The sequence below is a fragment of the Anabrus simplex genome, chromosome 3 (assembly GCF_040414725.1).
Source record: "Anabrus simplex isolate iqAnaSimp1 chromosome 3, ASM4041472v1, whole genome shotgun sequence".
Lineage (NCBI taxonomy): Eukaryota > Metazoa > Arthropoda > Insecta > Orthoptera > Tettigoniidae > Anabrus > Anabrus simplex.
In genome coordinates this window covers 262,890,848-262,909,723 of record NC_090267.1, presented here as the reverse complement: position 1 = coordinate 262,909,723, position 18,876 = coordinate 262,890,848, and the positions used below count along the sequence as shown (strand labels likewise).

General features: G+C 40.3%; 1 protein-coding gene across 3 annotated transcripts in view; it reads right to left on the bottom strand.

Moving 5' to 3' along the window:
- Window positions 1-1,332: 1,332 nt before the first annotated feature.
- Window positions 1,333-18,876, bottom strand: part of LOC136866219 (organic cation transporter protein) — a 276,911-nt gene continuing 259,367 nt past the window's right edge. For all 3 annotated transcript variants that reach the window (XM_067143001.2, XM_068226654.1, XM_068226655.1), the window contains exons 6-9: window positions 18,584-18,817; window positions 14,152-14,366; window positions 12,973-13,163; window positions 1,333-7,299 (exon numbers count right to left, since the gene is read on the bottom strand). In XM_067143001.2, coding sequence (XP_066999102.1) covers window positions 7,084-7,299; window positions 12,973-13,163; window positions 14,152-14,366; window positions 18,584-18,817 — 856 coding nt within the window. In that variant the 3' untranslated portion in view covers window positions 1,333-7,083. The remainder of the gene's footprint in view (window positions 7,300-12,972; window positions 13,164-14,151; window positions 14,367-18,583; window positions 18,818-18,876) is intronic.

Genomic DNA, 18,876 nt, shown 5'->3' with positions numbered 1-18,876 from the left:
CATAAAAGTAGTTAGTGGGACGTAAAGCAAATAACATTATTATTTTATTATTTACCAAATCTTCCATGTGGCAGGCCAAATTTTCATGTATTTTCAGTTTTTCAACCCCTTTTATCCAGTTTTGGAAACCTGACTCTATGAACGTCATTTTCATTTTATGAGAAAAATTTAAGATGCTGCTCCATATATATTTATTTATACATTTTACAGAAAATAACATCTTTAGAGTTTTCATACAGTATCCATGGAAATTGTGAAGTCCAAGATGGTTGAAAACTACATTCCTTACCCTTTTGCTGGCATTTTGCTGACTCTTGTAATGATAATGCACACAAATTATTACTTCTTATTTTAGCTATTGCAGGTTGGTTCATGTTTCTGATCCCCTGCACAAGTAACTTCATTTTCAACACTTTTCTATATTAAAAATCTATCCATTTTGAGTAGAGCTGCTGCACTGCAAGAAACAACAACAACAACAACAACACTGCTACTATGTTCAACAACCAACACAATAAATGATCATTAATAAGAAAATATGATGATTAAATATGGTAATGGTCACATTAATGTTCAAGTTTTGTAACAAGTCTAGAATAATTATAAATAGTACCAGTGTTAATAATTATTCACGAATGTAGGCCTATACTGTATTTACTGGTACCTATCTTAAGAACGCTTTATTACATAAAATAGTGATAATAAGTTACAATTGACCGACCTGACCATGGCACTTTATAGATTTGAACTGAAAGGTGAGCATATTTTTGCATTTCATCATGGAGGATGAACGATAATTTTAATAAGGGCTGTGAGGAATGTGAAGGAAGTGAGGAGAGACAGATGATGACATATCACATATGCTCCGATTCCAACTACATGATAACTGGACCCTGGGGCACACCATTTTCACTTCCGTTTGTATAATAGTTGAACTCTCTTTGCATTTGAAATAGTGGTAACCATTTTCAAATTCCGTTCAGTCTATTTAAAGAGAAATATGAATGTTTAAGCATCTAAAATCTGTCTTGGAATTTATTAGGAAGCCAGGCCCCTTCAATAAAATTGTTCAGTGGGAGCGATGTGCCAGAATTTGTAGGTTGGAGGGGTCGTAAAGTTCTTTGCTCCCCTTAATTCAACACGTATGGAAGGAGGGCAAGCAGAAGCTAGGTGAAAATGTTCGGTCCTGTCTCTATTGAATTTGGTTGGAGCAGACCCAGATATCTCATGTCAGCATTCATCACTTTTATATTCTATCAGCCACCCTTCATTGTTAAATATATTAACTAAAACCAATTCTGTACTGCACATGCAGAGGTAAATAAACTCCAGTTTTATATGTAAATAAAGATTTATTCTCTTTAATAGTCACCAGCCTCAAAAATATTACAGTCAATGAATCAACAAAAATAATTTGACAACAAGCAACAAGTCATAAAAGGCTCTGATATATTACTATTGCATCTAATACATTTATTTCAAGATCTTAGGAGTATTCTCACCCATTCAAGGCAATTCCATGAACCCTAGGAGTATTCTGATATGTTAATTATGATGTAATAAAATATTCTGATAAGTTAGTGATTACATTCTGACATGCGAAGTTAATGATAACATCATAAATAGTCTGACAAGTCAATGATGACATAATAAAATAATCTGATATGTTAATGATCACATCATAAAATATTCTGATATGTTTATGACAATGTACCGGTAACCAATTATACTGATATGTTTGTTAGTAATGACATATTTGAATATTCTGTTATGTTAATGATGACATATATGAGTATTCTGATATATTAATGTTAACGATGGTACGACCAAGTATTCTGACGTGAAGACCACAGGGGGAAAACAAGGAATGTCACAAAATTATGAAATTGGAGATAACCCTGACATCTGGTGGCGCTGTTTGAGTCCTATCAATTGGCAGTGATAAACATGAGAGAAACATGAAATGTCCCTTGCAAATCAATGGTTGAAGTTTTGTTTTGTGAGGAAAAATCATTGTCTTTAAACATTTAAAGTTAGGTTTTCTCAATTCTTGTCTCATTGATACTATTCCTTGTTTCCTCCTTCTGGTTTTCATATGTTAATGATGACAATACCAAATATTCTGGTACCTATGTTAATGATGACATCACTAAGTTTTCTAATATATTAATGATTTTACAAAATATTCTGATATGTTGATGACATTACCAAGTACCTATTTTGATATGTTATCAAGTACCTACCTCTGTTTCCAAATATGAGTATTCTAATATGTTAGTGATGACATAACCAAGTACCAGTATTCTGATATGTTAAAGACATTATGAAGTATTTTGTTTAGAGGTCTGCATGGGCTGAGAAAGGTTTGGCCTGATCTGAACCAAACCAAAACCTTGGCAACCGGCCCAGCCTGGTTTTCCAAAAATTTGTATGTAATATACTTCAAACAAAATGATTTAGCAATTAAAAGTGTGAATATTATTATTACCGTTACTATGAAAGTTATTTATAATTCATGTATCAAGAAAATGAATTCATTATCTTATAAAGCCCAAGCCCAAGCCCAAGCCCAACAAGCTTTTGTCTGTTTAAATCTGAGCCTGTGCAGACCTCTATTTCTGATTATGTTAATGATGTTACCAAGTATTATGAACTGTCAGCTCTCATACATAGAAGAAGTTTTATATGTATTTGTTATTTATAGAAGTGGGGTATATCTAATATGAAAGCTGATGTGGAAAGTGATATGTCTGAGTGTGTCATCCAAAAGTATACAACATTACAGAATTTTCCTTCCTAATTTCAATTCCATTGGCAAGTGTAGTTTAGTGAAGGATGATGACGTCCTACCGAGTCCAAAAATAGCAATTAAAGCATTAAGATCCTTAAATGCAGAGTGTTCTGACACCTGCACCCTGTGTGAAGAGCAATTTGTCTGCAGTGAGAAGATAGGTGAAAGCACCATCCTGGACAGTGTCCCTATCTTGCTCTTCACCCCCTTCTGTCCTCTACATGATCCCACTTTGTGTTTCACTGCAAGATCTTCGCTTCTCTTTAATACCCAGAGTGCAGAGGATGATCACAGTGGTGTGACTGGAATATATTCAAGTGGCTCTGTTAGTGAACAAATTGATACATCATTTGGTGAGGGAGAATTAAAGAAAATAATATACAAATAAGCAACAGTACACCATTAGAAACTAGAGACCTTGTGATACAGAATTACCCACCTTTTGTATACTAACACATCCTGTGCATTGCCCATGACAGATTTGGACACTTAGAAAAAGCTCTGAAGAAATGATGATCCTACCCTGATGCAGGTTTCACAATCTTGATGACCAAATGTTTCAAAGAACAACCAAAGGCCTTTCTTGTGTACAGTATGTCTGAACATCTACAATGATTTTTTTCTAAAAAGCCACAGTGCACACCTCTGAGTGTTCACACCATTATCTTCATTCAATTCATTTGTCATATCCTTCATTTGTCAAAGTTGCCAGTTGTAAGAGACAACTACAGGGAATGATTACCCTGGGATTCTCAGCTTAAGAGCATCCACAAACTCATCAGATGAAGCTAATATTGTCTCCATTTACTTGTCAGGCACTTCAGTTTCATCTTTCCTGTTTGACCTCCCTTGGTGAACTCTTATTCTCTTCTGACTCCCACAGAGTGAGTTGGATGCACAATATGGATCACATAGGCCTAGTTGTAAGCTTGCATTCAGGAGATAGTTAGTTTGAACCCATCTGTTGGTAACCCGAAAGATGGTTTTCCATGTCTTCCCATTTTCACACCATTATCTTCATTCAATTCATTTGTCATATCCTTCATTTGTCAAAGAGTCAGCTTTACCTTAATTAAGACCACAGCTGTTTCTGTTCCAGTCCAGCCCTTTCCTGTATCACCATTACCAGAAACCTACGAACACCGACGGGGAAAAGAAGCTTCCGACACTGACAGTGTTAGGTTTTGAGACCCAGATAGTCTTTTCATATTCACATCCTTCATGGTCCATCTCTTTCTTTTGTCAATACCTTCATTCTTCAGAGAATTGGACCACTTCTTCTCATTAGAGTCAGGAGGGGATGGTTATCTAGTGGTACTTCTCCATAAGACAACAAGTGCTATCATCATCACTTCTGTGAATTCTCGTTTCATTATATGTTGCTCCTGATCAGAGTTGGGAAACTAATTGAGTAAATGTTGAGTACAATTTTTTATTATTATTATTATTATTATTATTATTATTATTATTATTATTATTATTATTATTATTCTTATTATTATTATTATTATTATTGTCATCATCCTCACAACCACCACCCCAAAATTACCATACAAATGAAAAAGGCCATTGTATGAACTTGCTTAATTTTAATGAGTTACACATACCTTGGACAAATGATCTTTGGATAATGAAACTGCAAATCACAATTCAAATAAATCAGTAGTCATTGAGGATCCAACCAGCCTTCGGGCTGAGGACTAAACATACATACATACATACATCTTCTGGTATGGGCTGTCTCAGTCTCATTCTTGGCTTTGACAGTATGAGCAATGCTAACAACATCAGTCTTATGCAATATGTCCCTGTTATGAATGGTGTGAAAATTTCACTCATAGGGTTGACAGCTGTATGCATTTCAGTGGGCTTGGCAGACTGATATATAATAGCAACTTCTGGCTCAGTGATGAAAACAATAGGAGACTACCTCACTCCTCATTTCCTGAGTTCATCTATTCAGTGATGCCAAGACCATCCATCACTTTACAAATAAAAAAGTCTTATATTATCCTCATTTTTTGTACTAATTTAAAAGGAGGATAATATAAGACTTTTTTATTTGTAAAGTGATAGCCATCAATACAGAATGAGATTTATAACATGCAATAGACCATCCATGACAGCTGATGGCGGAGCTGTTCGGGATCAAACCAGCGTTCAGTTTAAATACCCAGTAAACATACATACACACATACAGTACTGAGTACTAGTGTTTCTAAGGGAGTTCTCCCTGAGGATGTGGGTAGTAGAATTCATTCATGGTACCTGCTGTAAGAGGCAAGTAAATGGGAGGGCATGGTTTAGTGACCATGGCACCTTAAAATAAGTACCAGTATGGCATTGTTTTTGCTTAGATGTGCCAGCTCCCTCACTTTCAGTTTTTCTATTTGAGCTCCCTTGGTCCACTCTTATTCTGTTCCCACCTCAACAGTATTAGGTTTGCAAGACCTAAAGAACCTTTCATTTACATGCCCTTTGTGACTTTTCTATTTCTTTTACTTTTGAAGAGTCTGATCTCTTCCATTTTCCCTCTGATTAGTGTTAAGAAGATGGTCATCCGTTTGAGCTTCCTCTTAAAAGTATGGATTTCTTTACAGATCTCTTATTCCAATTTGATTTGTAGAAAGGACAAAATATTTTTCTGTAATTTTTACTTTAAAAAAAATTGTCCTGTTAATTGTTATTCTTTAACAAGCTCATCAGGGGCTGATGTACAAGAACTGGGTTTGATGAAGGAAAATCAATCTACTTGAAGGTGTAGAGATTCTCCTTTTGTGTTTCCTTTCTATTTTTCCTCTCTTCCCAAACTGACTTCTCATTGTGCTTATCCTATTATGTGCTCCTGTTGATGTTCCTATATTTCTGTATATGACTTGATTTCCACTTGTCTGTTCCTTTCCATTAATTATCTGTCAAATTAAAATAGTAATTCATAAGAGACTTTTTGTTTTGTTATTTGGATAGACAATGTCTACCTTGTCTTCTGAGAGACCATACCACTGGCTGTTCTGTTTTAAACTTTCAGAGTACTAAGTATTTCAAGATGAACAGACCACTGTTTCTGAATTATTTTCATAGTGATGTCCTTGTCAAGGCATGGGAGGTAACGTGAAGCCACTCCTGCTCTGTTCCGACCACAAGGTTTGCAAGACCTAAAGAATCTTTCATTTACATTTTTGCACACATATACCTTTTATTTATATTACCGTACCTTTGAATAATAGTTCCCTTTTTCAAATACTTTTGATGGGTGTGTTACTGGAGAAGCAGTTTTGGATGCAGAATTCTTCATCATATGTGTTTAAACTACAGGGAATGTCTTCAAAGTCATCATCTTATTGTGAGTTAGAGAGCTGTTTAATTAGTGAGTCAGAAGGCAGATTACCGTACTGAAATATTGGTGTGTTACTTGAACAACTACATGCTTAGCTGTCAGTCATTTTGACACAATTAGAGAATATTATTCTTGTTCTAAAGATTATTATGAGATGCCTAGTTAAGTCTTCATCTTACACAATCAACTAGACCTAAACAAGTGCATTGATTGTGTTGAGCCATTTTATCAACAGTATTCTAAAGAGTAAATGACTCTTTTTTTTCTTTTTTCGTGTTCCCTTGTATAGCCTACTTTTCTTATAAGAACCAGTTCTTAATCTACTTGATGCCTAATTGTTGCTCTGAATTAGTCAGCAGGCTGTACCTCAATGGTAATTCTTGACTAACAATAGCAGTCCTTCTTCACAACTACTATGGTCTGAAGTATAAAATGAAGTGAATGAAATATTAAAATTTAAAAGGTGTTCTCATTTTCAATTTTACCCAATAATATTAATGTGTAATTCCAAGGTACGAGTTTTCACTCAATGTTGGAACACTAGAGTTGTTTTCAATATTATCTTCACTGTTAGTATACTGATCATTATTCTGGATGTATCACCCATTAACTTATTGAGCTATCTTAACAAATGGAATGACTCATGCAATTAATGTTCCCTCACATTACTGGACAACTACCCTGTCTCTCCACTTAGTCACAAAATTTACTCTTTAACTGTACACTTCACTTTTAAATTTTTGTAATCAGACAGAAGACCTGCTTGCAAGCAATGAAGTGGATACTCTGGTACGTAGGAGTAGAGAATGTTACTGAATTGTATCTTGACACTGATGGTTCTTCAGCAATAATGCAAGATACAAAGCCCGTTTGAAATACAAGCAGTGGGTGTCTCTTCAAAGCATTAAGTACATGCTTTCTTTTGGATTTTCAATTAAATACTCTTATTACAGATTTACTCGCGGTTCCTGAGAGGTACATCGTAGTTCTGATGACTACGCTTGTTGTAACAAGACGCACACGCAGTGTCGCCCCGTCCAAAGTCTTCGCCGTCCTGCAGCGTCTGGGGCATGCCCTTGTTGAGTGTCTCAGGTAGTATCAGAGACAATAATCCGGACAGTACAGCAATTGAAGCAAAGATGACGGAGGGCAAAGTTCTGTCAAATGAGTCCTGAAACACACAAAACAAACTCTTTCAATCTCATCATTCAAGTAAATGTCCGGCTCCATGGCTAAATGGTTAGTGTGCTGGCCTTTGGCCACAGGGGTCCCGGGTTCGATTCCCGGCGGGGTTGTGAATTTTAACCATCATTGATTAATTTCTCTGACATGGGGACTGGGTGTGTGTGTCGTCTTCATCATCATTTCATCCTCATCACAACGCGCAGGTCGCCTACGGGAGTCAAATCGAAAGACCTGCACCTGGCGAGCTGAATATGTCCTCAGACACTCCCGGCACTAAAAGCCATACGCCATTTCATTTCATTCAAGTAAATGAACCAATAAAGAGAATTTTGAGCAGCAAAATAATTATTGTTGGAAACACTGATCTAAAATTACTGATGTTCAGATGTACGTTTTACGGCTCTAAATAAAATTTAATATCTGTACACAAATTTCCCTCTTGACAATAACACCGGCCTGCGAAAAAAAAAAAAAAAAAAAAAAAAAAATTATCTGGTGAATGGTTGAACAGGTGATTTACCCTAATTTAGGTGTGCTGATTTCAAATATGTAAACCTTTTTTGCCTATCATGTACAGTGTTTTTGTTATTTGAAATCCAAATTTGACAGATTGTTGTAATTTTAATAGAAAACACCATAATAGAGAATATATGTAATTTTAATGGGACATGATCAAATTGCAACGAATATACAAAAAAGTAACATGTTCATTGCTAGAATGTATGAATCTCACTACAAGAACACTATTGTTTGCTGCACTCTGATGTGAATGAACGCTGTGTTGATTTGCGTTTGTGTTCCTCAGTAGTGTTATCTCGCACTAGACACCAACAGTAATCTGACATCATGGAGACATCCCATCGCCCCTGATACCTTTGTTACATTTCTTTTAGATCCTGATGGAACCACTCCCCATGTTCCTCGCTGAATACTCCTAAATTTGCAGAAAAATAATCCAGACGACTGTGCAGGAAATGCAATTTTAAACTTATGCGGGAACCCAATTTCTGGAAGTTGTACAGCATGGTTTCCACAATCTGTTGGCAGTTGACATCTTCAACATCACCCAGGAATTTGCTACAAACATCCTTGAATGATTCCCACGCCTGAAGCTGTTTCTCGTTTATCGTTGTACTGAATGTTGGATCCTTCATAAGCTTCCGAATTTGGGGGCCGTCAACAACACCTTCCTTAATTTTGGCATCCGACAGTCCTGGAAATTTCAGACAGAGGTACCGAAAGCAGCGACTACCTCTATCCAATCTCTTCATACACTGCTTCATAATTCCCAATTTAATATGTAAAGGGGGCAATAAAACACTTTGAGGATCAATTAATGGACGATGTACAATGTTTTTTCTGCAGACACGAACTGTTACCTCTTGGGCCACTCAGACACTAACCAGTGACGATCCCTGTTCCGAGGAGTCCCACTCACACAGAAAACACGGGAACTTTGTAACCACCTTGCTGCCCTAATATGATACTGCACACTTTTAAATCACAGTACAGTAACCATCTGTGTTCATTATAGTTAAGTTTCTACAATGCTGTAGATAAATTGTGATAGTTTTCATGAAGAGATGTGGAATCGATGACTGGCATTGAAGCAAGTTTATTCCCATTGTGCAGAAAAACACCTTTGAGACTTCTTTCACTGGTATCAATAAATAGATGCCAGTCCTTTGCTTGGTAAATAGTTCCAAGACGAATCAAGCCAGGGATATCACAGCAAAACTGGCGGACTGTATCATTTAATTTCCGTGTAGTGCCTCCGAATGCAAACACATATTTAGTTCAATGAACAACATTTTAACAGATAAAAGGAACAGAATTACATCTTCGCATCTGTCATCTTTGATGTAACATCTTGGCTTCGGGAGCATCATGCAGAAGAAAGGGTCCACAATGCAACAGTGAGTAAAATACGTGATGGGATTCAGGATGCACACTATCTGCACTTGCTGCTTCTCTACATTCCTCCAATGATCGTCTTCCTTGGTCTAACTATGATCATCTCAACTCAACTGGACAGCATTCTAGAACAAACAGATGGGTTTGCTTCCAGTAGCCTACCTATGTAACCAGACTGCTGTTTGGTTACTTCACCGCCCATAATCTCATACATGTGTTAACATAATGATTCTTCGTTTTCAGATAAATTGTACAGTCATTCAAAAAACAATGAATGAATGCTCCTGGCATTTAATATTTTAACAGACTTAATTATTTTCGAAATATAATTCACCTCCCAGTAGATACAAACCCTGTGGTTATCCACAACAAACGTTATATCTATAGGTTCATTTGTCTGAAGGAAGTGTACCTGCGAGGAATTTCTGCACTACTATGCGCTCATTCTTTTCTTGAGCGACTGCAGGGCCACATACTACAGGTCATTCTGTGTTAAGAAAACAGTATTGCTCTTATGGACCTACAAGGAGAGAAATCACCCCCTCTTAGACATCCATAATTCTTCGTATTTAAGGAATATTGTAATATACTTGATATTGTATTATGCAGGAAGGAAAAAGCACGTGGCATTCTTTTTCTCGTGAGTTATTCAAATAAGAAATTAACATTTTATTTTATTTTTATAAATAAATACACTCGCAGGGAGAAAGCATAGTAGTGGGAACAGCTATAGCTTTGTAGCTTTCCTTCTGAGTTGCTCTGGTACATGTAACACGTAATCCGTTACGCTGTGATCGCCGGCAGATTATCACTGTTGAAAAGAAGTTATCTATTTATTTGTGTGCGAGATGTACCGGTAATATTCTTGTTCTGTACAGCAGTTGTTACTGAAGATTTTGATCACGTGGTGTGCAGCGATACAGAAAATTGTACTTGTACTAATACAGAAATTTGCTGTGATTTTATCTGTGGTTGGTTTTGTTATTTAACTGTTGTTTCCTAAGCGCATTTTATTTTTGCCATTGTTTTCCCGTATTGCTGTGAAAACTAAAACGAGCCCCCTCTGAAACCTCCGTCCCCTTGAGTTCCTGTTTCCTCCCCATATTGTCTTGAAATTATACTGAATGGCTATTTGCTGTTGAGCAGAACCGTTCGATACGGCAACCTGGTTGTTAAAAAAACAATACTCTTTTCTTAACATGGAATGACATGTATACTTTTTTTTTTTTTTAAATAAGTGAGTGATATCTGTTTGGGGTGTCGACCCATGTGGATCTTTTTTCCCTACTGGCACCATATTGTATGAACCTGCTTGTAATTGGAATGGCGGTTGTGGGGAATGTTGTGTGTGGGGAAAGGAAGATTAAGGACGTCACAAACACCCAGTCCCTAGGCCAGGGATATTAATCATTAAAACTAACAACCCTTGACCCGGCCGGGAATCGAACCCGGGGCCACCGGTTGACAGGCGGACGTGTTGCCACCTACACCGCGGGGCCGGACTGTATACATATTTACTTTTAAACCTGATATATAAGTATGTAGTCTACAACATAAAATACAGTATTAAATTTCATAAAAGAGTTTTAGCTTTTACAGTTTAACTTCCAAGTAAAATACGGTATGTACAGTAAGTTACTGTCAAGCTTCTTATTATTCTTCTTCTTAATCTGTTTACCCTCCAGGGTCGGTTTTTCCCTCGGACTCAGCGAGGGATCCCACCTCTACCGCCTCAAGGGCAGTGTCCTGGAGCTTCAGACTCTGGGTCAGGGGATACAACTGGGGAGGATGACCAGTACCTCGCCCAGGCGGCCTCACCTGCTATGCTGAACAGGGGCCTTGTGCGGCATGGGAAGACTTGAAGGGATAGACAAGGAAGAGGGTAGGAAGCGGCCGTGGCCTTAAGGTAGGTACCATCCCGGCATTTGCCTGGAGAAGAAGTGGGAAACCAAGGAAAACCACTTCCAGGATGGCTGAGGTGGGAATGGAACTCACCTCTACTCAGCTGACCTCCCGAGGCTGAGTGGACCCCATTCCAGTCCTCGTACCACTTTTCATATTTCGTGGCAGAACCGGGAATCGCACCTGGGCCTCCGGGGGTGGCAGCTAATCACACTAAACACTACACCACAGAGGCGGACCAAGCTTTTTCATTTAGGAATAAGAATGAGTAATATTTGTCTGTCTTCTCCTGATTGCCCAATATACACTATTTTAATCATGTTCTATGTTCATAATTTGCATCACAATTTCACTGAATCCTATCATCATCATTATCAACATCGTCATCATCTTCTTCTCCTTCTCCTTCTGATATCTTTGTAGAGCATATTCACAACTCTAACAGCTTCTAAAGCATCACTTACTGTTAGGATAGGCACTTGTGACTTTTCTTCCTCCTTTATTTCATGGTCACTGTGGCCCTTATTATTCTCTTCTTTCTTTCTTTCTTTCTTTCTTTCTTTCTTAATCTGTTTACCCTCCAGGGTTGGTTTTTCCCGCGGACTCAGCGAGGGATCCCACCTATACTGCCTCAAGGGCAGTGTCCTGGAGCGTGAGACATTGGGTCGGAGGATACAACTGGGGAGAATGACCAGTACCTCGCCCAGGCGGCCTCATCTTCTATGCTGAACAGGGGCCTTGGTGGGGCATGGGAAGACTGGAAGGGATAGGCAAGGAAGAGGGAAGGAAGCGGCCGTGGCCTTAAGTTAGGTACCATCCTGTCATTTGCCTGGAGGAGAAGTGGGAAACCACGGAAAACCACTTCCAGGATGGCTGAGGTGGGAATCGAACCCACCTCTACTCAGTTGACCTACCGAGACTGAGTGGACCCCGTTCCAGCCCTCATACCACTTTTCAAAAATTTTGTGGCAGAGCCGGGAATCGAACCTGGGCCTCCGCGGGGGGGGGGGGGGGGGGCAGCTAATCACACTAACCACTACACCACAGAGGCGGACTTTCTTCTCTTCATTTATAATATTGTCGTCCGTTTGTGCCTCCGTTGAAACTAGGCCATCATCTGTTACCGCTTATGATCCCTAGTCACATTGATTCAGAATATCACAGTCTATTTTTCGCAGTAATTCAGATAACGGTAAATCGTCATTACTGTCATCTACATCATCTTCAGGTTCAAAATGTTCAATGACGATAGAGATCTTCAAATACGTTGGTTCTTAGAACATTCTAATCCAAACCGAGGTTTAGAGTGATGCATACGAGATAGACGCACATATGTCTGTTCTATTAAGCAAGACAGAAAAACACTTTTGGGTGAGAAATACAGAATACCGGACGTTATAGACGAGGTAATAATAATGGCGTATGGCCTCCGGAGAGGCCTGGTGCAGGTCTTTTTCTAGTAGACGGCCTATTAGGCGACCTGCATGTCTGTGAAGATGAAGATGAGGGCCCTACCTAGGATGATTTCTAATGTTGAATACGCCACACACACCCAGCCCCCAAGCCATTGGAAATAACCAATTAAGATTAAAACCCCCGACCCGGCCGGGAATCGAACCCGGGACCCTCTGAACCGAAGGCCAGTACGCTGACCATTCAGCCAACGAGTCGAACATAGACGAGGTGTCGCTATAGCAAAGCTTTTCTTCATTAGCGTTATTCATAAAGTAACATCACTGTTAGAAAACTGAACTTCGCCCCACCCTTATTAAAGGTTACACCCTTTGAATTACAAATTGCGGTCAATTTCGCTGATGATTAAAAAATGATGTATCTCACTCACCAGGAGTGTGATGAGCGGGGTGAGTGCCCCACTCAGACGAGCACACATGCTGCCAACTCCCAGAGCTGTGTTACGAACCACCGTAGGGAACAGTTCCGCCGTGTAGTTGTAGACGATAGCGAACGAACCAGCAATGAAGAACTTCCCCAGCATGGCCACTGTCGTGGACGCAATGCTGCCGGCATCGGTATCTGATCAACACACATGTAGAATGGAATATTAAAACATGTTTAGCTTTAATTTATTGGAGTCCACGGCCATTATACAGCAAGTTTCAAAATTATAGGCACAAACTGCAGGGGTGTTTAAAAGAAAATGATAGAAGGAGAAAATGAATAAATATAGGTTTGGAAACGAATTTAGAAATGTTATGTAACCACATTTGTGACCATTACAATGTTATTCAAGGTTTATTTATTTATTTATTCATTTATTTATTTATTCATTTATTTATTTATTCATTCATTTATTCATTTATTTATTTATTTATTACCGTGGCAGCTAACCACGAATAAATTAAACAGCCCGACCAAAGTTGGTACTAGGAACTAATTACGTCTTTCAGTTGGTACCAGTCGCCATGAACTGACATCCCCAATGACAAATTAACATTAAACAGCGGTTCTGCGCTAGTGAGTGTTAGAAAAAGCTGTACCCTAACCATTTAGCTATGGAGCCGGACAAGACGTAGATAACGATAAGATATACAGAAGCAAGAGGTAGAATCATCGACTGAAGAGTAAGGAATTCAGGTGAAAATGTGGCGAGTCCTTTATTTTACAAAATAGCTTTATGTAGCATAAATTCTACAAGGTGGCCACTCTCCAGCCAAAATGGTTGGGAATTTGGTTGCTCTCCGAAATGGAACCTTCATTTTTCGCTCTTCAGACAGGTACATTAACATTTTCTCTAAAACGATTGATACACAAGAGAATCACATTCAGATTTAAGGTAGTGTATTAACTGTAGATGGAGCAATCTTCATGAAAAGGACTGAGCGAATCTATTCATTTCTCAATACTCTAATTTTTGAAGGACTGAAACTCATCCCTTTTGCCGTAGATTATTCTTAATATGAGATTATAGTCTCGATAATAACCACAACATTTCATCATTTGAAAGACGAGAAGATCGTATAAAACTGCCGACGATAGTTCAGTCGACATAATAAGACCGTACCTTGAGGGATATACGCTGAAGCGATGCAAGCAATGCCACCCAGCAGCATGAAGACGCTGATGAGACTGCGTCTTCCTGTCCGGTCCATGAGCGCCACGGTCAAGGCGTAGCTGGGTATCTCGACCAGCCCCATAACGAAGAGAATGAGGAATGGGTTTCCAGCCATCTTGCCCGTGTTGAGGGACAGACCGTAGTACACCAGGCTGTTCGCAAACCTGCCACAAAAGATCAATAGATCTACTGTATAGTACACCGACTATAGGAAGAATGCAACAAACAATTACAGTGCTTAGGGTCCAACTTAGAAAATGGGGCACCTAATTTAGAGATAATTACTGTGAGTGAGGTCCAGGTTAGAAAAGTGCAGCACCTCGAGGATATTAGGTCACCCAAACTGGGGATAATTACTGTGAGTGAGGTCCAGCTCAGCAACGTACATCATCTCCAAGAAATTGGGGCATTCAAATTAAGGATAATTCCTGTGAGTTGACACCTCATCCCCAATCCCGTATCAAGAAACTGGACTAAGGGGTAGAAAAAAATACTGTAAGTGGAGTGTGACTTCTCCAAGTGCATCACTTCCAAAAAACTGAGGCAGTCAAATTTGAGATAAACGAGTCAGCGTTCATACCTGTCCGACTCGTTGGCTGGCCTTCGGTTCAGAGGGTCCCGGGTTCGATTCCCGGCCGGGTCGGGGATTTTAACCTTCATTGGTTAATTCCAATGGCCCTGGGGCTGGGTGTTTGTGCTGTCCCCAACATCCCTGCAACTCACACACCACACACTACCACAATAACACGTAGTTACCTACACATGGCAGATGCCGCCCACCCTCATCGGAGGGTCTGCCTTACAAGGGCTGCACTCGGCTGGAAATAGCCACACGAAATTAAAAAATAAATTAAAAGCGCTCACACCTAACAACTTTACCTGGCAGTGAAACCCCTAGCAAGTGGGCAGACTTTGATCATAATTACAGAATTCCAATGTACCAGGTGTTTCGTACAACTACTCCGCAGTAGAGTTGGTGGTCTACCTCTGCCTTTGAGAGATCTCGGTCTGGTAAATTATTTTTATATAAGACGAGGGTCCGGTCCCAACAAATTTAACGTTTCCATTTTTCTGAGTTCATACATTTAACCAACGTATGTATTAATAATTGCCGACTCCGTGGTGTAGGGGTAGCGTGCCTGCCTCTCGCCCGGAGGCTCCGGGTTATATTCCCGGCCAGGTCAGGGATTTTTCTCTCGACCTGAGGGCTGGTTCGAAGTCCACTCAGCCTACGTGATTAGAATTGAGGAGCTATCTGACGGAGAGATGGCGGCCCCGGTCTCGAAATCCCAGAATAACGACCGAGAGGATGCGTCGTGCTGACCACACGGCCCCTCGTAATCTGCAGGCCTTCGGGCTGAGCAGCGGTCGCTGGGCAGGCCAAAGCCCTTTCAAGAGCGTAAGTGCCGTGGGGTTTGGGGTTGTATTAATAAGTATGGCGTAATAATCTGTGTGCTGGTAATTTCCTCTCCTTTTGCTTATCTTGGAGATCGCTCTGTGGTCTAGAGGTGGATGCATCACTAGTTGTTGGGTCAGAAACATCTTCAGTGTGGCATTTCTTAGAACCAAAATTAAGCATAGTTCCTTGTTTTGGTCACATTAACATTTAAATCTGTACGCCTATTACCTTTAACAAGTCACGACACTTCGGCTTTAGAGCAAGCACTTACACACAGCAATGCGAATTTATGAAGAGAATTTTAACGGCGCATGGTTAATTCCTATGGCTCGGGGATGGGCGTTTGTGTTAATAGACACCATCTTTTACACACACCACACCACATTAATAACTCAACAGAAATACGCAATAGTGAATAAATCCTTCCACAGTGGGTTGTCATCAGGAACTGGGATAAATACCCATCAAGTGCCGAATCCAATAAATGTTGAGGAAGATCAGGATGAAGAAGAAGAAGAAGAAATGTATTGACGGAGCGAGTGGCTGCGTGCTTTGGGTCATGTAATTGTCGGGTTCAAACCCCACTGTCGGCAGCCCTGAAGATTGTTTTCCGTGGTTTACTATTCTCACACCAGGCAAATGCTGGGGTTGTGCCTTAATTAAGGATGGACGCTTCATTCCCACTCCTTGCACATTCATATCCCATCGTCGCCAAAAGACCTATCCGTGTCGGTGCAACGTAAAACAAATTGTCAACAAAAAAGAGAAAACACTAGCATTCACATGTTCAGTTTTAAAAGTATAGAATTTCTTGTTTCTTAAGGCTCAAGTTTGTGACGATCTGATAGCCGTTTCGTTGGTTCTGTACATGCACTCTTGGTCTTATTCAGTCCCTTAATGAGTCTATTTTCCTCCTGAGTAGATACTTGGGGGTTGGTCCGGCGGACATCGCCACCGCCAGCGCCAGAGGGACGACCTCCACCACACGGAATGGGCTGACTAAGAGTGCATGCTTAACCTCACATGATCGTACTTGGCGGGTTGGCTTAGAGCGCGCCCTCAACCTCACATGACGTACGCTGGCTACGTGTCCAGGCTTAACCTCACAGATCCCGGGTTCGACTCCAAGCTTAACCTTACAAGGGCGTTAACCTTACAGACCTAAGTTCGATGTCCAGGCTAACCGCATAACAGTGCAGGCTTCACCTTACATGATGTTAATGGCTAAGAGTGTAGGCTTAACTTCATGCGAACCAGGCGTTAACCTAACCGTTTGCCCTTCTTTACACTAACTCGGGCATAACTTTACACGCTAGCTATGAGTGCTGGCTTAACCTCATGCTAACCAGGTGTAAACTCAACCTAACCTAACTCACACCCTTGCTAAAAGTGCAGGCTTAACCTTACGCTGACCAGGCGTTAACTTAACCGGCTGCCCTTCGCTACACCCTGGATAAAAGTTCAGGCTTACCCTTACGCTGACCAGGCGTTAACCTAACCGTCTGCCCTTCCTTACACTAACTCGGGCATAACTTTACACGCTAGCTATGAGTCCTGGCTTAATCTCATGCTAACCAGGTGTAAACTCAACCCAACCTAACTCGCACCCTGGCTAAAAGTGCAGGCTTACCCTTACGCTGATCAGGCGTTAACCTAACCAGTTGCCCTTCCTTACACCAGCCCGGGCGTAACTTTTTACATGTTAGCTAAGAGTGCATGCTTAACCTTACGCTGACCAGGCGTTAACCTAACCGACTGCCCTTTCCTACACCAGCTCGGACATAACTTTACACCCTAGCTAAGTGTGCAGACTTAACCTCACGCTGACCAGGCGTCAACCCAACCAACTGCCATCTCTACAACAGCTCGGGCATAACTTTAAACCCTAGCTAATTGTGCAGACTTAAACCCACGCTGACCAGGTGTTAACCTGACCGGATGACATTCCCTTCACCAGCTTAGCGTCTATACATTTTAGTAATGGAACTAGGGAGATGATGTAAGGCTTAATACGTATGTATTACTCATAGGGGGCGTGACGTTGGAAAGCGACTTCAGTGACTTGGAGCTGAACTTAGAACAATATAGTGTCTGTGCTGGCATGTAATGCGCTGTTGGTTCTTTAGTGTATGGAACACTCAAATTTTTATTTGAAATTTAAAGTTAAAAAATCCCCAACCCAAACGGGGATCGATTAGAAGCTTTTTTTTTCACCGAAGACTAGTGTGAGCTTTTAACACGAAGTCCTTTAATAAACTACGCACAGAGAATGCAACAAATGTAGTATGAAGTGAGGTCGTGACAGTATGGTGCATCTCAGCAAAAAATTGACTGTACGAGAAAGTTAAATAGACTTGGAAGAACTTGCTGAGACAGGAAAATAAAAAATTCATTATTTTCGCATTTAGCCCAGAGCTCGTAGTTAAGATGTTATCTGGTACAAACATCCATTCATCTTCCGGGTTTAAAAACGGTAAGCTATCTGAAGGGGCGAGCCTTTTGAAAACTACATGGTCATCAGCAATGTCTCAGCCCTGAGCTCTTAACTGTCATCTCATTCTGAATACGGTACAAACATCTATCTTCCGAGTTTTAAAAAAATCAGTCTAGCTGAGGGGGGAGAGAATCCTTTTGAAAAACTGCGCGGTCATCAGCAGTGTCTGATCTCTTAGTTAAGATGTGATCTAATTCTGAATATTCCGAGTACAAAACATCGAACCACACAAGGCAGTGTTATCGGACCTTCATGTTACAATATATGGATGAGTAAAGAGCTAGAAACACAGATAATGCTTTTCGCGGGTGATCAGCGCAGCCATCTTTTCTTTATAATCACGTATGTCACATGGAAAGCGTTAGATCGATTTTTCGCCGAAGACATTCGACCCCAATTTGCATAACGTTCCACATCAAAAACAAGTATCAAGTTCATATTTAAAGGCCATTTTAATGTACATTCACGATATTAGTATTATGGCTCACCAGTTGAGACAGACGTTAAGTGTTCTTGATCGAAGGTTTGGTGTGCGGAACATGTCGAGGACGCTGTAGGTGCGGTCTGAGCGAGTGGTCGCGGTCGCTTTGCCCCTCGACACGAAGTGAGCCACATCTACCATTGCTCCCTTGCCGTTGATCTTGGCCGCCCGCTGGACGATTTGAACTGCCTCGTGTACTCGTCCTTGGGCCCACAACCAGCGGGGTGACTCATCGATCAACCTGCAACAAAAAGTCATTTATTATTTCAAGTTGGGCCAGAAACATCCACACACTAACAC